Genomic DNA, 19,294 nt, shown 5'->3' with positions numbered 1-19,294 from the left:
GTCCTGGGATTGAGCCCCGCATCCGGCTCCCTGCTCTGCAGGAAGCCTGATTCTCCCTCTCCTGCTCCCCCTGCTTGTGTTCCCCTCTCCCTGTGTCTCTCTCTGCCAAGTAAATAAATAAAATCTTTTAAAAAAAATACTACTGTAGGGGCGCCTGGTGGCTCAGTTGGTTAAGCGACTGCCTTCGGCTCGGGTCATGATCCTGGAGTCCTGGGATCAAGTCCCACATCGGACTCCCTGCTCGGCGGGGAGTCTGCTTCTCTCGCTGATCTCTCTCTCCTCTCATGCTCTCTCTCTCTCAAATAAATAAAATCATTTTAAAAAATTAAAAAAAAAACTACTGTACACCCTTTATATGCCTTATGTGGCCCACACATTCAGATATTTATTCTATTAATGACCCTGACGCAGATTATAAGTAACTTTTTAAGGGTAAGGTAGTTCCAAAGTAACAGAGTACGATTGCGCCTAAGCCATCAGGTTCTGAGCCCCATGAACTTTGCATTCTGTGCCTGGTACCTCTCCACGCATGCTGGAGACAGCCTGTGACTGCTAACACAGAGGACGCAGTGGGAGGTCTGGTCGACCAAGGCAGCAAAGTCGGTTTGCAGGGTCCGAACTCAGCTTTGTCAATAGTTTTCTGCATGACTCATTAAGGATTTTTAATGTATTTAAAGTCTTCAAGATAACCAAAAGTGAATGGAATGGGGGCACTTGGGTGGCCCAGTAGGTTAAGCATCTCACTTTTGTTTGGCTCAGGTCATGATCTCAGGGTCGTGAGATCGAGCCCCTTGTGGGGCTCTATGCTCAGTGTGGCATCTGCTTGAGATTCCCTCTCCCTCTGTCCCTCCCACTCATTCTCCTCTCTCTCTCTCTAAAATAAATAAATACATCTTTTCAAAAAAGCAAATAAAATAATCTGCATGAAAGACTTATCTTCTGGTAACAATATAAACCTCAAATATTACTATTATTATTCTTATTATGAAATTATCTAAATTACTGAGGAGAAAGTAAAACTGTCACCTTTATACAAATGTTCAACTTGCACTTAAATGGAGAAATCCTCAAGATATTCCCAAATGCTGCATACATGATGCATCTATTTATTCTCACATCTGTGCTCTTTCTAAAGATTTTATTTATTTATTTGAGAGAAAGAGAGAGCAAGAGAGAGAACACACAGAGGGAGATGGAGAAGCAGACTTCCTGCCAAGCAGGAGGGCCCGATGTCGGACTCGATCCCAGGACCCTGGGATCATGACCTGAATGGAAGGCAGATGCTTAACCAACTGGGCCACCCAGGCGCCCATCTTGCACCCATGTTTTATAACCATTTGTCTTGTTGCATTTGAGTAGGTCTTTTTTTTTTTAAGATTTTATTTATTTATTTGACAGAGAGAGATCACAAGTAGGCAGAGAGGCAGGCAGAGAGAGGAAGGGACACAAGCTCCCTGCCGAGCAGAGAGCCCGATGCGGGGCTTGATCCCAGGACCTGAGATCATGACCTGAGCCGAAGGCAGAGGCTTTAACCCACTGAACCACCCAGGTGCCCCAGCATTTGAGTAGGTCTTAAAAACATTCTCAAGACCAGGTTTTTCATTAGAATTTTCTGTCCTACCACTGCAGTCTTAAACTATTCTACGGTGAAAACCACAGAAATCGCGTGGATTCTTTACCTCCAGGTCATCATCGGGGATAGCTCTTTTCCACTTCACGTTCCACCTGATGTGTTCGTAGGCGTTGACGACAACTTCGATTGCTTTGGGACAAGAATGGCAAGCCTGTATCACCTGCAGAGGAAGCATACAGCGTTATTTGTTCAAGGCACATCTATGATTCATTCATTCTCACAGAGACATCGAGAACCTACGGATCCCTTAGGCTCCTTGGAACCCTGAAATGCTTTCGGGAAGCCTCATGCCTTTGAGTCTTCAAACACACTGCTAGTCCCAGCATAGGTGGGTGGATTAATAAAATCACACTAACTTCCTTCAACGTTCAGGAACAAGTGAAAAAAGAGGAGCTAACCAAGAAGGGGGAGTCTGATGAAAGACACATTCTACCCTGCAACCCTCGGTCCTCCCCACCAGCTTCTGTGTCCACCGGAACACCTCTGGCTTCTTTCTGCCAAACTGACCCATCTCCGGAAGTCCTCTGAGTGTGGCCCGTTTTCATGTCAAAGGGACCCAGATGGTTCTGCGACGTTCCCCAAAACTGGTCCACAGGGAACCTGCCACAAAAGTACTCTTGACTCTGAATTTACCCGACTTTCTTTCCTTTGTCACAGATAACCCAAACCAGCCAAAGACTTTTGCCTTTAAGTTTTCTTATCATCGGTTCCATTTTCCCCTTGGAACTCCAGAAAACATCTATCAAGCTCTCTGTGGAGTCCTTTTCAAGACCCGTCACTGGACGTGAGAGGAGGAGAAAGCCCCCCAACGCTGCCATTGGAAGGGAGACATGCCTTTGCACCGAAATGACTTTCTTCAAAGAGTTCTTCCTGACTCCCAGTCCTTGCCACGCTCAGCCCTATTGTCATTGGGCAAAGGTTCACAACACTTGGTTTCCCCAACTCCTTTATGCGTTCATCACAAGTGATCCAGCATTGTTTTTTCCAATGCGGGCTGTTCAGAACCTACTGTCTTGAAGCCCCAGGCAAAACTGAGACAGAAATATTATCATTCTAATGCCCAGTTCAGTGTGTGTATGTGTGTGTGTGTCTGCGCATGTGTGTGTGGTGTCACCTGAAAGGAGGGCCCATGTCAGGAAAGAGCTGATGTTAGGAGCATGTGGGGATGGAACCAGCGGATGGTCCCCCTGCGATGCCAGTCTGAAGAGCTCGGGACTGGCTTAGCAGGCAATAGGACACTGTTACGTGTTCTTAACAAGAGAGGCTTATAGTCAACCAATTCATTCCATTAGGAGGCCTTTATCGAGCACAGTGTTTAGCCCTGTGACTGTAATTCTGAGAAGTTTATGACCTGTTTCTTGCCTTCAAGGAGTTTACAACCTAGTTGAAGAGAAAATACATACATATTTCAAAGAGCAAGCAGTGTAAGTCAGTAAATAATAAGAGACTGGCTTAAAGATCATCAAGTGTCCCTTGAGCATCATGAACAAAAGCACAGAGGAGAAAACAAGGATGTCAAGGGCAGCGAGCAGTGTGGAGACTGAGTGAGAGAGCGCCAAACCGCTTCTCAGTTAGCTTCACGGTCAGTCACGAGAATGCAGGACAACCGGAGCTCTGAGAAAGCGTGAGGAGGGCTTAATGACTAATCAGCTATGGGGCTTAATGACTAATCAGCTATGGGGAGTAAAGAATGCGGCTTTCGAGCCTGAGAACAAGGACACATAGGGGTGCCACTGATGGGAATGAGGAAACGGGAAGACCATGGTAATTTGGGGAAGGTCAGATCATGGGCAAGAGCATATGTTACAGGCAAAGTCTTAATGTCGGTCAAAAATGTGCACTATAATGCTCCACTGAGCAGGCCAAGATGGAGGTGGAGACTTGGGCACCATTAAAGGATGTGCTGGCTAATGCCACACTGCTCAGTAATACTCTAAATGGGAATAAATGGAAATGGTAGAGGACGCTGGTCTAAAGCCTGGGGAGGGGTACCTGGGTGGCTCAGTGGGTTAAGCCTCTGCCTCTGCCTTGGGTTCAGGTCATGATCGCATTGGGCTCTCTGCTCAGCAGTGAGCCTGCTTCCCCTCCTCTCTCTCTGCCTGCCTCTCTGCCTACTTGTGATCTCTGTCTGTCAAATAAATAAATAAAATCTTAAAAAAAAAAAAAAAAAAAAGCCTGGGGAAGCCTAACAGGCAGGAGAGAGAGGGAAGGAAAAAAGTTACAGCTACCATTTTTTGCATACTTGTTATGTGTCAGGGACTATGTTAAATCTTTGCGTATCTGCCTTGCTTGATCTTCAAACCACCCTATGAGGTTAGTCCTATACTTATACCCATTTTACAGATTTAAAATCTAAGACGGAGAAAGTTTAAACCCAAGGTTATTTAGTTAATAAATGATAGGGCTGGGATTCAAATTCAGGTCCCTATGACTCCAAAAGTCAAAAGGAAATTGGGCCTATCAGAATGAAAGACATCAAGTGAGGAGAGCACTGGAAGGTGGTTATCACCAGAGCCACAAGAATGAGGGAGAGGAAGAGAGATTAGAAACCACCAGATCTGATTAGAAGGCCAGCTTACCAGGAGTTGGGTGGATTCAAACAGGGAGGGCTCAGACTATGAGAGACAGATAGAGGACAGATGCACAGTTGTAACTAGGCCTGACCCATCCTCATCCTTAAGACCTTGGCGTCACAGCATACAGCGTTTTAGAGACCCAATAAATGACTTTCCCTCCTGAGTTTAGAACCTATTAAAAAATGAGATGAGATCACAATGTCATTTTTATTACTCATAATACTAATTACATAAAAGATGTTGAATTATGGGACCACATCAAGCTTCCCAACAGTCTACCCCAAGATTAAATTTGCATCCCCAAACTATGGGCCTCTGCCTGGTGTAAAGAGTTTGTTCCCTGACTCCTACTCCACAGAAGAACCAAGAATTCAGGTTTTCTCTAGGCTCACAGTTAAGCGAGCAAGTTCAGTTCTTCTACCCAACTCATCAGTAGGTCAAATGGAATAAGATAAGGTTTGGGACAGAGGTGGGTGGGGGTTTCATTTTAGCAGAATTTCTCTTACAAATGCATAAGATAAAGGAGAAGGCAGCTCTCCTCTAATACAACACATCAAAACCCAGCTGCAATGGCCCAGACCCAGCAGGAATCAGGAGCAACAAAATGTGGTCAGATGAAGCAGAGTCATCAGAGTGGGGTTATCAGGAAAGAAAGATTTGTAAGAATGTACTGGAGCACAGTGTCAAAACAGGACGCCCGGTCTCAGTAGAGGACTGTGTCAGCCCAACCAACGGGACAATCAGAGGGTCTCAAGAAGTAATAAGGGAGTCTTCTTGAAACTGAGGTTTGAGTCAGTGGCATGCAAAAATATGTTCAATAACAGGTCTTCTGGAAGAGGAACAACTCTGTGTATATTTATATGTACATAAATGCGATACAAATTTTTACTAATATAAAGAATGTGAAGCCCACATTTTATGAATAATAAAATAACCAGTACTTTTTATTTCCTATTTTGCAGAGTTAATTGGTTCTCTCAGAATGCTTTCACTGATTTTTGTATCAATTTTGTATGGATATAAGATTGCATTCATAGCCAAAATCTATGTCTGCAAATGAAGAATACCATGTGGTTGTTAAATGAAGGTTGGTTGGTCATTTGATTACACAAGAGAGTAACTGTTTCACAAATGGGAAACAATGAAGATCTATATTGGAACTTCACTCATTCATCAATAATATGAGTTACTTTTTTATTGAAATATAATAGTTTTTGAATACTGGGATCATATTTCCCCATTTTTTGTGCTATTTATAATGTCAGAGCTACCAATACTATATACTTTCAAGTTTAATCTTTGATAGTAACATTCTCACCACTAATTTCTTAGGTGTAGACATTAGCAAAGCAATAAATCAAAGTCTGATCAATAGCATTTGCTGATTTCTGTGGTGTAAATCCTCCCATCATGGCTGAATCACAGCTACCAACCTGAGGTCACTGAATGCATGGTTGGGAAGAGATGGGCGGGAACAAATCATTACACACTCTTTCCACTGCACGGGTGTAAAAGACCCAGGTAACATCAAGAGCATAGGTATGTATAGGAAAATAACTAAGAAATACAAAGAAAATAATTAGAAAATAATGTTTTAAATGTCTATTATCTTTGTTTTTAACAAACTCTGTTGTAAGTTTATTTAATTTTTCTTTTTTGTTTAAAGATTTTATTTATTTATTTGACAGACAGAGATCACAAGTAGGCAGAGAGGCAGACAGAGAGAGCGGGGAAGCAGGCTTCCCACTGAGCAGGGACCCTGTTGTGGGGCTCGATCCCAGGATCCTGAGATCATGACCTGAGCCGAAGGCAGAGGCTTTAACCCACTGACCTACCCAGGTGCCCCTTGATCTAATTTTTCGTAATGGCTGCACTTAACAACCAGCTTGCACAATTCCCGATAATTTCTCAGCTCTCGTGAGCCACTGTGAGTCCATGTCCAGCAGCCAGATGCTTCCAGTTGTCCCATATTTAAGCCCAGGCAGAAGCCATCACAGACGACCGGTATGTACTGAAGCTCTACATCAGTGAGTGTGGCTGGATCCAAATGAGCACAACGTAAATACTTGCTTAACGCAGAGGAGCCATTCACGTGCATATTCTGGGCACAGGGCACAAAGTGCAGCTGCTGACCATGGCCTTTTCAGTAGCGCCTCACCACACGAAGACCAGACCTATATCACCAACCCCTAAGTGGGTAGGGAGATAGGTTGGACCCAGAGACCCATGGCTCAAGGACCTCTGCAGAGTCCACATTTTCGTGTCTACAGAAAGTGTAGCCAGAAGGACTCCCATCTCGGTACCTGGCCCTTAGGATGGGAATTTCTCAGCACTTTGGTCTTAGAAAATTAAGGCAACTGCGGCTGCTCTTTTCTCTAGAGCTGGGATGAGGATGACCGCTATGGAGCTCCAAGTGAAAGAGACAGACAAAATCTGAGGGTAATTAATTTGTACACTAGCTATAAACTATCACAGCACCATTGAATGCTAGAGTTACAAGAGACCCTACAGATTAATCACCACCCCCCAATCTGGGGATGAGAAAACTGAAACCAGACAGGCACACCGTAAGCAGCAGCATGAGGACTGAACCACGTCTTCCTAATTTGAGTTCAGTGCTCTTTCAAATATATTCTGATTAACCTTGTTTTAATTTTTAGATAATGGCCAGTGAAATTAGTAGTTTAAGGACACAAATCTCATTGCACAGATATTTTCAAACAAACAAACAAACAAACAACCACACTCTTTACCATGAGGCTGAGTTTGGTTGAAATTTCAAAAGAATTCTCTTTCGAATGTAAATCTGTTGCTGGTAAAATAAACGTAGCAACCATCGGGAACCCCACATCCTTCTCTAAAGACCTCCAGATATCCTTTCTGAAAGGATGATCTGTGGTGAGAAGTACATGGGTGATCAGCTGATAATCCAGAATAGAGATTTACGTGTAAGAGTCACTAGTAGAGAGATGATAGCTGAAATTAATACAAGGCTTGAATGAAAGTATGCTTATAATGGAATTATAAAACAACAAAGTATGGAGCAATCAGAAAGTGTGTAATGAGGCTCTGCCCATGGTTTAAGGGGCCCCTCAGAAAACTGGCCTCTGCTCTACACTAGTTCCCCAGTCACACTCACTCTTCATGGAAGCCGTACTAGTTATATTTAAAGACAAAATGCTCCCCTACCCAACACATGTAATTTGTCCCCAGATATTCCCTACCTTCCCCTTCCTACCAACACCTTGACCACAGAAGAGAGGCGGCTAGAAGTTATTCTCCTCTTGCAACACATTACCTATTTCCCAACTAGGGTTCCCAGATTCAACAAATAATAATAATAATAATAATATAGACTGCCAGATTAAATCTGAGCTTCAGATAGACAACACAGAATTTTTAGCATAACTGTGTCACAGATATTGCATGGCACATATTTATGTGAAAAATTACTTACTGTATACCTAAGCTTTAGTTTAACTGAGCATCCTATATTTTATTCGGCAACATTGTTCTCAGCCCCCATTCAGAAACAGCTCAAACTAAGTTATGGATACAGGAACACCATCCATTCATATTTCTGGAGCCTCCTTCTCACATCTGAGGCCTCAGTTGGCACTTGGCGTACTCCCATAAGTCACAGGGAGAGAATTTATTACCTTTCATTAGGCTGAAAAAGAAATTAAGTGGTTCTTAACCTGCAGTCTTTAGATGCACAAAGTCCAGTGCTCCCATTGCTGTCATGGGGTTTTGCTGACACTGACCCCTGCATTTTCTGCTTACAGAAGATGGTTCTCCCAGCACGAAAGGCTTCCTGAAGAGCCTGACAGCCTCCCAGCTCTCTTCACTAGCAAGCCAGTTCTGGCTTCTTCCAGAACCAAGACAGTTGCACACACTGTCTTCAGGCCTCAGTGATTATTCTACTAGGCAACAACATTGAAAGAGATCCTTACGGGACACTGAACTCCAAATCATCACTCTACCCCGACTACCAGGAACCTTGACCATCAAATGAAAAAGGACTGCTGTGGACTCAGGGAGAGAAGTTTCTGCTGTTTCTTTGAGAAGATGACCAATGAATTTCACTTTCTGTGAGTCTCTGTGTCTCTATTCTCTCTTCATGGAAGAGCAATCGGACAAAAATTTCTTTCTACAGTGGTGGCACCTGGAGAGGACTGTAGACACTTGTCCTCATCATCTGGCCCCGGAAGCATAAATTAAAAAACAGATTCAAGATAAATCTCCCTGACATACTCCCAAAACAAGTGCCACCTCTGTAAGCCGCTTCGGCGAGAAATTCTCTTTATATTGATATATCTGTGTGCAGAAATGTACTTAATGATCAAAGAGACTGCTTGTACTCTGGGCTTCATTTGCAACATTGTTCAACAGCAGAAATCATCCTTACCTCCCCCAAACTCTCACATACCTTTCCCTCCCCTAGAAAAATGTCTTTCTTGCCCTACAAGAAAACCCAATCTTGGCTCCCTGGGGTGTCACTTCCTTCTGAATTATGCCAGGAGAAAAAAAAATCAAATGTCCTTTTGTACCCTGGAAAGCAATTGCAGACCCTATAATTCTTTTTTTTCCCCCTTTATGTAATTTATACATTGGCTTTCAGTGAAATACACCCTCTACAAATTTGCTTTGTATTTGGAAGACAGCATCTTCAGCTCTGACCTTGTTCCTTGTAAATAAGGAAACTGAATTCCCCATCCACAAGAGAACAAATCACTTTATCTTCTGGATAAATGAGGCAGTCATTTACTTGTCGTAAAGATGACTTTCTCTTTGGAAAGTTGGGCTGTGGAGTAGTTGTGTTAAATCACTCTGAAGCATCTGCATAGTAAATTGAATAGTTTTTCTTTAGTTTTCCTTTGGAAGGGGGCCAGTTCCCTCACACTGTCTTTTGGGTAGCAACAAAAATGTTTATAATACCAGCCATCAACCAGTAGCCAATCCCGTCCTAAATCTCTTTGGCATATGGCCAAACTGGAGGAGCTCAGAGGACAGAAATACAATGGAATAAGAACACGCTAACTCTGGATAATGTCCTTGGAACACATAAAGAGACACTGAATTCACGGGCTCGAGGAGCCACCGAAGCAAGGTGAGGAGGACAGACTCCAGGCGACGAGGTGTACCTTTTGAGAGGAGGAAGATGAAGGAAAACAATTTTGTTGAGCGCCACTACTGGGCCGAATGATGGATGTATCTTACCTACTTTTTCCTGAAACACTTTGGAAAAGCTGATATTTTTACTTTTATTTTTTTAATTTTTTAAAATTATTTATTTATTTGACAGACAGAGAAGTAGTCAGAGAGGCAGGCAGAGAGAGGGGGAAGCAGGCTCCCCGCTGAGCAGAGAGCCTGATGTGGGACTCGATCCCAGGACTCTGAGATCATGACCTGAGCTGAAGGCAGAGGCTCAACCCACTGAGCCACCCAGGCACCCTATTTTTCTTTTAAATGAGGAAATCAAGATCTGAGGTATCAGACACTTGTTCAGAAATCGTAACACACATAAATGGCCAAGTCAGGACTCAGCACTAAGCCTCTGCTCCTCCTCCTCCTCCCTGTCACCTCTGAGAGGACCTGGGGACCTTCTTCACATTTGCGAGACTTCTCACCGGAGAGCAGAAACTCCCTGCGAAGGTCTGTTCTCCTTAATCTGACTCTCAAAGGGGACAATTTGGAAGAGGAAAGGATGGTCTAGCTACTTTCGCAGAGAACCGTTTCATCCACGGTCAACCAGCAGTGAGTTTCAGGCTAAAACACGACATTTCGTCTGTGCGCAGTCTCACACATTGTCTCTCCTGGTCGGAGAGGCCCCTGTGGCTAACCCAGGCCCAGAGCACTGATTCCACTAATCAACAACCATGTAATAATAACAAATAGTGACGGCCGCCATGTCTCTAATGGTTGCCATGCACCAGGCACAGGGTCAACACTTCTCAAATATTATCTTGTTTCATCCTCAAAGCAAACTTGTGAGAAGGTTATTATTATTCACAGATAAAGTGAGGTATGCCTCCATGTCCTTCCTCCCTCTCCATCCTTTTCTCTGGAAAGAAGGTAGCCTTAGAAAATACACGTGAAATTATGTTTTGTGGAGTGAGCCATAGTAGAAACAGAGTAATTGTCTTCTAGAAGCTGTGTGATGAAGATGGTCCAACTCATGAGATGCAGGTGGTGCAAGAAGATGGACATAGACCAAGGGAGAGGTACTTGCAGATGTGAGAAGGGGTGGAGGCAGGCACTCTGCAAGGACGGACAGCGACTCAAGAGGAAGAGCAAAAAAGGTTTGCACCATCCTCTGAGCTCTGAGTCTATCTGTGTGCTATTAGTAGGATTAATCTCCTTCTAATGTAGGACCTCGTCTGCCTATTATTGCAATCTCATAAACGCAGAGTGTACCCATTTCACAGGGGAGGAAACTGAGGCTCTGGAGGCTTAAGTAATGTGTTCAAAGTCAAATTCTTGGACAAGTGGCAAGACCCAAGTTTGTTTGACCCCAAAGTCGAGGCTTCTTTTTTCCTGGCATGAATAGTAGTTCGGCTAAGTCCAGAATGAACGAGTTATAAATGACAAGGCAGAGATAACAATCTAAAGCAAGAATAATTCCATACGTAATTTAAAACACATCCTGCTCAAAAGATAGCAAGTATTTTCCTGTCCGACACCACTGGCCTCTGCAGGAGTCTTAAAGTGGCTTTCTTCACTGGGGCTCACATGAGGCATGGAAAATTATCTCCCACTCTTGTTCTCATTCTTAGCTCTCAGCCCCAGATTTTTTTCTTTCTTTTTTAAGATTTTATTTATTTATTTATTTGACAGAGAGAGAGAGAGCAAGAAAGCATGCAAGAGAGGGAGAAGAAGAAGCAGGCTTCCCGCTGAGCAGGGAGCCAGATGAGAGGGACCCTGGGACCATAACCTGAGCCACCCAGGCACCCCTCCGTCCCAGATTTCAAACCAACCTGGACCAGAACCAAGTCACCAGGGTCGTGTGTGTCAGTGTGAGGCCAGCTGGAGAAGCAAAGGAAGCTAGCCAGAGACTCAAGCTTCAAAGAAGCTCGAGTTACCACCAGAGTTGAGGGAGCCAGCCATCCTCAGAGTCTCTGGGGACCCTGCTGACTAAGGGGTTCAGTACTGGGTACCCTTGTTCGTAGCCTCACCTTGTGGAACTGTGGCGGGTATATCCGAGCAGCCCCGTGGTTCAATAGGAGCTGGTAGCAGATCTCGGGCTGGGCAGCGGGGCGCACAGAGGTGACCTTCAGCACGTACTGGATGGCAGCACAGCCATTGATATCCATGAGATTGGCTTCCGCGCCCGCCTCCAGCATCATGTGCATGAGCACGTGGTCACAGTTCCAGGCCGCCTTATGCAGCGGCGATTTGAAGTCATCGTCCCTGGCGTTGACCTCGGCCTTGTAGTCCAGCAGCATGCGGCAGATGAGGTGGTGCTCCCTGCTGTACTCCTGCTCTTTAAAGCGAAGGGCCCAGTAGGTGGCGATAGCCAGCGGCGTCTCCATGTGGGCGTTCACGCTGTCCACTATGGCCCCGTGCTCCACGTAGAAGGCCACCAGCTCCGAGAGGCCGAAGTGGGCGGCCGTGTGCAAGGGCGTCTCCTCATCCTGGTTGTTGGTCTTCATGTTCACATTGGCCCCTAGAAAGGGAGATGGAGGAAGCCAATTACGCAAACATATTTTGACATTATTCCCGGTTTCTAGACTTTTCCTCGCTGCTTCCCTTTTCACCTCTGACTGCTTTCCATAACCCATTCTTTCCAGGGTCCTTTTTGGGGGCCCCAGCGGAAGCCAGACGTTTGAAACAATAGTGCCACCTCCTGGACAAGCAGCAAATGTACCGGGGTTGGATGGGGGGAGAAGGACAGATTTCCACCGCAGAGCTGGAGCGCTCCGTTGAGTTTGAGTTCTTACCCCCAGATGGATTGGGGAAAACAAAGTGATTCCTGTAGGTAAATAGCTTTTATCGATAAAATAGTAAATATCATTGAAAATAAAGGTTATATTGCAAACTTTGGAGCTCAGACAGGTGGTTTTAAATATCAACTTCTTTGAATATTTCACAAAATCATGTCTTTCTTCTCTTTCAAAGCTGGAAACCCCGAAAGTTTGGTCCAAGCAAACTTTAGGATTATGGAAATTGCCCTCTTCTGACTGCAAACAGCTGGTAGGAGGGCCACCCAAGTCTAAGGCTCCTTCAGAGTACAGCTGGGGAAACACAAAACACAAAAACCCTGTGACCACCAAGCTAGCCTAAAGGTCATAATTTGCTTGGAAAGGGGCCGAAGCCAGTATAATAGAAATACTCACTGAAAGGAAGAGAATGACTTAGAGATGTATTTGATTTTTGGCTGATAATGGTTGTTAGAAATACAAATTTGTACTGTTTGGAAGGCCCTGCAGAAATGACTTAACCAGACCCACTTAACTAACTCACCAGAAAACCGAAGTGAATTTTGTTTTTCTGATAGAGTGTGTTAAGTACTAGCATAGTCAACTTAAGAAGCTGAAATTTTCCTTCTCTGCCTAACTTAATGGGGTGAATGCATCGACCCCTAGGGGGCTTACTCTATAATGAATTCTACTGGAAATTTTTATAGCTCCTTCAAGTTTAAATCTGGAAAGATTTTCTTATTATGATGATGATTATTTCAGCAACTAGTATTTATTAAGCACTTACCATTTGCCACATTCTGAGCTAAATGCTTCTCATATGTTGCCTCATTGAATCTACCTAGCAACCCTCTGCCCTAGGTGCAATTTTTAGCCTAATTTTACAGATGAAGAAATTCGTACTTGGAGAGGCTCATAACAACATCAAGCTAAGAAACAATGGAATGGAGGTCTGAAAGCAGACAGCTTGGCTTCAAAACCTCTTACCGCTGTACTGTCCTACCTCGTGATTTTTCTAGAAGAAATCTTTCCTGTACTGTGCTCTCTTTTGGTACTTGAAAACTTGAAAGAACTAGAGAAATCACCTTGCACTTTGTGAATGTTTAAAAAAACCTGTTTTTCATGTATTGCTTCTTTATGCCTTTTTAATGGCATCCCGTGATCATGTGGAACTTACTTAAGAAGGACAATACGCCCACATATGTGCTCAGTACCTTATACAAAATCAACCCCCCAGTGAGGTTTCTGAGAACACTTTTGCTCCGTAAACTCAGAGGCTGTCTGTTCTCCCAACCTGCAGAGAGCAGACTTATAACCAAAAATGGTCTCTCACGGAACCATCTGTGTGCATCAATATTCAACCCTGGAGATGTTCTGGGTCAGGTGTCTTTCTGGGTCAGCCCTTCTTTGCTCTGGAGAGAAATAGAATGAATAAGAATGGCTCCTCAGAAGCCAAATGCGGGGTCACTTCAGACACTGGAGAATTTCCAGTAAGGAAAGGAATCAAAGGGTCAGGATGAAAATTTTACAGGCCAACTTGGAACAAACTGTGTCCTTTATTTTTTAATGTACTTGGATATTTACAATTGATCCTTGACCTTTTGGTACAACTACACGTGCTGCATAGATTTCTGTTCTGAATAGGAGATCTTTAGTTTTAATATTTGAATTGTATCTTTGAGTGCAAATTTTCCAGAGAATATATAAAGAGAATATATAAAGTAGGATGGTTTGAGTACTTTTTATTTTAGATTTTGTGACTTATTCAAGAAATTAGAGACCCCAAATATGAATTCTTGGAAACTTTTAATAAATATTCTTTTAAAAAAAGTATTTTATTTATTTGAGAGAAAGTGATTGAGGGAGAGCACAAACGTGGGGAGGGGCAGAGGGAGAGCGAGAAGCAGACACCCCGCTGAACAAGGAGCCCCACCCAGGGTTTAATCCTAGGACCCTAAGATCATGACCTGAGCTGAAGGCAGACACTTAACAGACTGAGCCACCAGGTGCCCCTTAGTAAATGTTTTTTTTTTTTAAGATTTTATTTATTTATTTGACAGAGAGATCACAAGTAGGCAGAGAGGCAGGCAGAAAGAGAGAGAGAGGGAAGCAGGCTCCCTGCTGAGCAGAGAGCTCGATGCGGGGCTCGATCCCAGGACCCTGAGACCATGACCCGAGCTGAAGGCAGAGGCTTAACCCACTGAGCCACCCAGGTGCCCCAATAAATATTCTTAATGTGAAAATACAATGTGATAGTTTACTAGACCTGCCCTAACAAACTACCACAAACTAGGCTGCTTAAAACCACAGAAATGTATTCACAGTTCTGGAGACTGGAAGTCTGAAATTAGGGTGTCAGCAGGGTTGGCTTCCTCTAAGGGCTTCAAGGGAGAACCTGTTTCATGCTGCTCTCCCAGCTTCTGGTGATGGCTGACCATCCTCGGTATTCCTTGGCTTGTAGATGTACCACTCCAGTGTCTGCCTCCATCTTTGATCATATCCCAGGTCAAGAAGACAAACACCTCCCAGAGCCAAGGAATCCATCCTCTTTCCTCCTCTCCTTCTCGAGCACAACTCCTCCAACCTACCCGAGGTATCTTCCCCTGACTATTATGCATTTCTTATCGTTTTACCTTTGTAGGTATCTCTAAACAAGAGAGCTTCCTTTCATTTATCTTTGAGCTTTATATGTGAAATAATAAACACATATTTTTCTATGACTTGCTTCTTTCATTCAACATTATGTTTGTGAAAATAATCTATGTTGTGATGTTTAAGCTGTCATTTGTTCATTTTATTGCGTTCTGTCTCATTGCACAAGTGATCCACAATCTGTCCCTCCTACTGCTCATGGACATTTCTAGTTTCAGGCTATTCCCAACACTGCTGCACTGAGCGTTCTAGTACATTCCTGTGCCCTGGTGCTCACCGAACAACTGGATCACTGGGTATGCAAACCTTCCCCTTCATTAGATGGTGTCAAACAGGTCCAGTTTACACATCCATAAGCCACGCGTGAGCACTCTTATTGGGTCACATTCTCATCCGTGGTTGGTATTTTTGCTCTATTTAATTTTAGCCAATCTGGTGGGTGTGTAGTGATAGGTCATTGTGTTTAATGTTTGTTTTCCTAACAATTAGCTTAGACAAATTTTTAACATTTTTATTGACCAACATTGCCTTCTGTTTACTACTATAAACATTCCCGTGTTGTTACAGAATTACTTTAAATGTTATTTCAAGGGGCGCCTGGGTGGCTCAGTGGGTTAAGCCGCTGCCTTCGGCTCAGGTCATGATCTCAGGGTCCTGGGATCGAGCCCCGCATCGGGCTCTCTGCTCAGCAGGGAGCCTGCTTTCTCATCTCTCTCTACCTGCCTCTCTGCCTGCTTGTGATCTCTCTCTGTCAAATAAATAAATAAAATCTTAAAAAAAAAAAATGTTATTTCAAAGGAACTACATATTCCACAAGTCACTTTACCCAACTGTTGGATATGAGGATTTTTTCCCCAATGTTTTGATCTTATAATTAATGCTACAATTAATAAATTTGTGTGAAAATTTTAAGATTATTTCCTTGGCATAAATTCCCCCCACATAGAGTCATTAAGCTGAAATGTGTGAACTGTTTTAAGGAATTTTATGAATAATTGTCGCAGGTTATATAACTCACTGATGTGGAGCAGTGATATTTCATTCACCAGCATGTCTTTATACATTTAAAAAAATTTTTTTTGCTAGTTTAGAAGTAAGAAATGGTCTTCTTTTTTAAAGAATCTAAATTCATTTGATTACTAGAGTTTGAACACTTTCTCTGTAATTATTAACTTGTGATATTTCTTCTTTAGTTAATTGTCTAACGTTTTGTCCTTTTATACATTGTAAGCTTTCTGCTTTGTTTTCCTTTATATGAACCATTCATTAAAATAAGATGTAAGTTTATGTTATCATAATTGCTACCAAATTTTTAACCACTTTGATTTTTCTTAAGTACAATGACCTTAACTTTCATAGTCAAATTTTCCCATTTTTTAAATTAACATATAATGTATTATTAGCCCCAGGGGTACAGGTCTGTGAATCACCAGGTTTACACACTTCACAGCACTCACCAGAGCACATACGCTTCCCAATGTCCATAACCCAAACACCCTCTCCAAATTTTCCCATTTTTAAAAAACTATTAGAGTGTTCTCCTTTCAGAGTTTGCATAACTATCCAGATTAATTACAATTTAGTTTTTTATACATTTTTAAAAAAATGTTTAACATTTGATTCATCTGGAAATTATTTTGGTGTAGATATCAATTTAGGAAGAACTGACATTCTTACCATAGAGAGTCTCTCCACGCAGAAATATGGTCTATTTCTCCAACAGTTTTCTTTACACTCTACTCTGTAAACTGCCCTTCCCAAAAATTTGCAGCAATTTTCATTCTAGGGGATAAACTAATTCATTCGGGGGTAAATTATTTCTTGGATAAAGTCACTTTAAATGAGAGAGGGCCCTTCACAAACCCTTTAATGTACACACGATGGTCCCCAGAAGTAGTCTGGAATGCTGGTAAAGGAGAGAGACACACAAATGTCAATTTGTACTGATGATAAAGAACAAGGACTTTTCAGATTCCGTCTGTGGGCAAAGAAGACAGAGATTTGGGTACACTAAGAATGGGATGAAGAGGGGACACAGCAGAAGAATTTGAGCAGAAAGAGTGGGAGCTGGCCACAAGCAATGGCTAGACCAGGCCCAAGGGAAAAGATAATGCTGAGGTCAGGATTACTGAGGGACACGGTACCAGTCTATAGTAAATGTTTTCTGTTCTCCCATGCTGTGGGATAGTATCCTTTCATTACTCCCAACAGAGGGAATCAGTTTCATCAGTCTTAGTTATGAGACTTCAAGTTTTCTTTCTTTTTTTTTTTTTTTAAATAAAATTAAATTGCCTCACGTGCCCATTTGTTAGATTGGCTGATCATCAGCGCGCAGCATCGTGGTGGCGCCATCTGCTGGGTTTTGCTAGTCCCTACAGGCTGAGGGCTGTCCTCAGAAGCTTCCTCTCTAGAGTATCCACGTTCCCCCCAACTTCTGGCACCTTGAGAGCTACTTAAAGTGGGAGCAAAAAGTAAGTCTCTGTCACTACAGAAACTGTCATTTCTCTATCTTTTCAGACCTGGGGAATCCACATCCCCTACCGTATCCCTAAACCAGCCCCTGCCCCCTTCCTATCCTAATGGACCTGATTTCCTGAAGAGCCTGTAAGTAGGGAGGTCAGTGGGGAGGCAGAGGACGAGGCCAGCCCTTTAAGACAGCCTTCCCTGTTCTTTAAGGAAATCCATAGATATTAGCATCTACTTTCATATCTAGTCTCTTAAAAATAAAGAGGAACACCCAAGTGGCACAGTCGGTTGAGTGTCCCACTCTTGGTTTCAGCTCAGGTTGTGATCTCAGGGTTGTGAGATTGAGCCCTGTGCCCAGCTCTCCACTTGGTGCAGAGTCTGCTTGGGAGTCTCTCTCCCTCTGCCCTTGCCCCTTTCCCACGCATTTTTTCTCTCTCTCTCTCTCAAATAAGTAAATCTTAAAAATAAATAGGTACAATACCTAGGCAAAATGAGCTTTATGTAAGTGAAATAATATAGGCAGAATGAAAGTAATTTCTAATAATTACCACTACATAGTTATGATTGTTACATATAATATAACTAATACCATGATATAGTTTAGTACAAAATTCAACGTGTTAATGCCTATCCTAGATGCCATAATGAAATAGTGATTTGCTCGTACCCACATGTGGAATCCTAACATCCATGTATTTGAACTGACATGGATGCTTTGTATTGTAATTCAAATACCACAAAGGTCATTGCCATAATGAGGTTATTCCAAAATAAGGGAAAACATTGGTAAATCTCTGAATAAAACCAAGTCCAGTCTTGTCTTGATTTATACCATAACTGCGTTCTTGAAAATATCTGTATCTATTTACAATTCAAAAGTATTTTGTCCTTATATGCAAAATGGAGTTAGGTAGAAATCTACTGTGTTACTGCATCTAAATATCTAGTATTATATCAGCATGAAATCTAAGATGTTTTACAAATTATGCAATAATTCAAGCATACATATATACCACTACCCATATCTGATAATTTTTGCCATATTTAATTTTTTTCAAAATAAAATTTTACAAAAAAATTCAGCTCATTTCTCCTTTCTTCCCTTTCTTTCTCCATAAAGACAACTAAAATCTTAAAATGTTTTTTGTTATTCCCTTATAAATTTTTGTGCTTTTATCACTTATATATGTACCCATAAACAACATATATACTATTATTTTGTGTTCATAAAAATTATAAAGTGGCATCTCATTTTTCAACCTGTTTTTATTAGTCACATTATGTTTTTGGGTGGAGAGCTGAGTTTTTTCTTCATTTCAGGTGCTGAATAGCTTCACATTACATAATGAAACTACAACTTAACTATTCCTCTACTAAAGACAATTGTTAAGTTTTTCATAATAATGATATCTTTTAAATTGTGCAGGAATTTCTCAAGAGAGAGAAATAAAATTACCGGGTACGAGTGTATGAACATTTTTTACTGTATTAAATTATATTCCTCAGTGGTTATACCAGTTTATGTCCATCAGTAGAGTTTAAATGTTCACTATCACTTCCAACACTTGATAAACATTGAACTATTTAATTTTTACCAATTATATGGTGTAAAATGATATTTTTTTATTTCATTTGGATGTCCCTGGTTACCAGTAAGTGAAGTGTCTTCTTGACAACAAGATTCCCACTTTTATTGTTTCTTCAGAACCTCTGCCCATTTTTCAGTGGGTTGTTTGTGTTTTTCTCATTTATTTTTCAGGATGTAAACAAGATCATTATGGAGATAATGATAAAGAGTTGATCAAAGGCAAAGGACTTCAATAAATGTGACGCTTCACTATGTTCGTGGATAGGAGGATTCAGTATTGTAAGGATGAAAATGTTTCCTGAGTTAATCTGTAAATTAGGTGCCATTTAAACATTTTTTCCACAGAATTTGCACAGAGTAAAGAGCATATCATTTTGGGGAAAGAGGGGTAAAAAGAGTGAGAAGGAAAGAAGAGGTGGTGAAGAAGGGGTGCTCACCCTACCAGATAGCCAAATAAATT

At 42.2% G+C, this 19,294-nt stretch overlaps 1 protein-coding gene across 1 annotated transcript in view; it reads right to left on the bottom strand.

Moving 5' to 3' along the window:
• The window catches only part of LOC111147442 (ankyrin repeat and SOCS box containing 4), a 62,591-nt gene that overhangs the window by 526 nt on the left and 42,771 nt on the right, over positions 1-19,294 (bottom strand). The window contains exons 3-4 of the mRNA XM_022503452.1: positions 11,385-11,875; positions 1,680-1,793 (exon numbers count right to left, since the gene is read on the bottom strand). Of these exons, the coding sequence (XP_022359160.1) occupies positions 1,680-1,793; positions 11,385-11,875 (605 nt within the window). The remainder of the gene's footprint in view (positions 1-1,679; positions 1,794-11,384; positions 11,876-19,294) is intronic.

Source organism: Enhydra lutris, unplaced genomic scaffold (assembly GCF_002288905.1).
Source record: "Enhydra lutris kenyoni isolate GAN:26980312 unplaced genomic scaffold, ASM228890v2 scaffoldscaffold16, whole genome shotgun sequence".
NCBI lineage: Eukaryota > Metazoa > Chordata > Mammalia > Carnivora > Mustelidae > Enhydra > Enhydra lutris.
The sequence above is the reverse complement of the archived record's forward strand: the minus strand, read 5'-3'. Positions and strand labels throughout refer to the sequence as shown.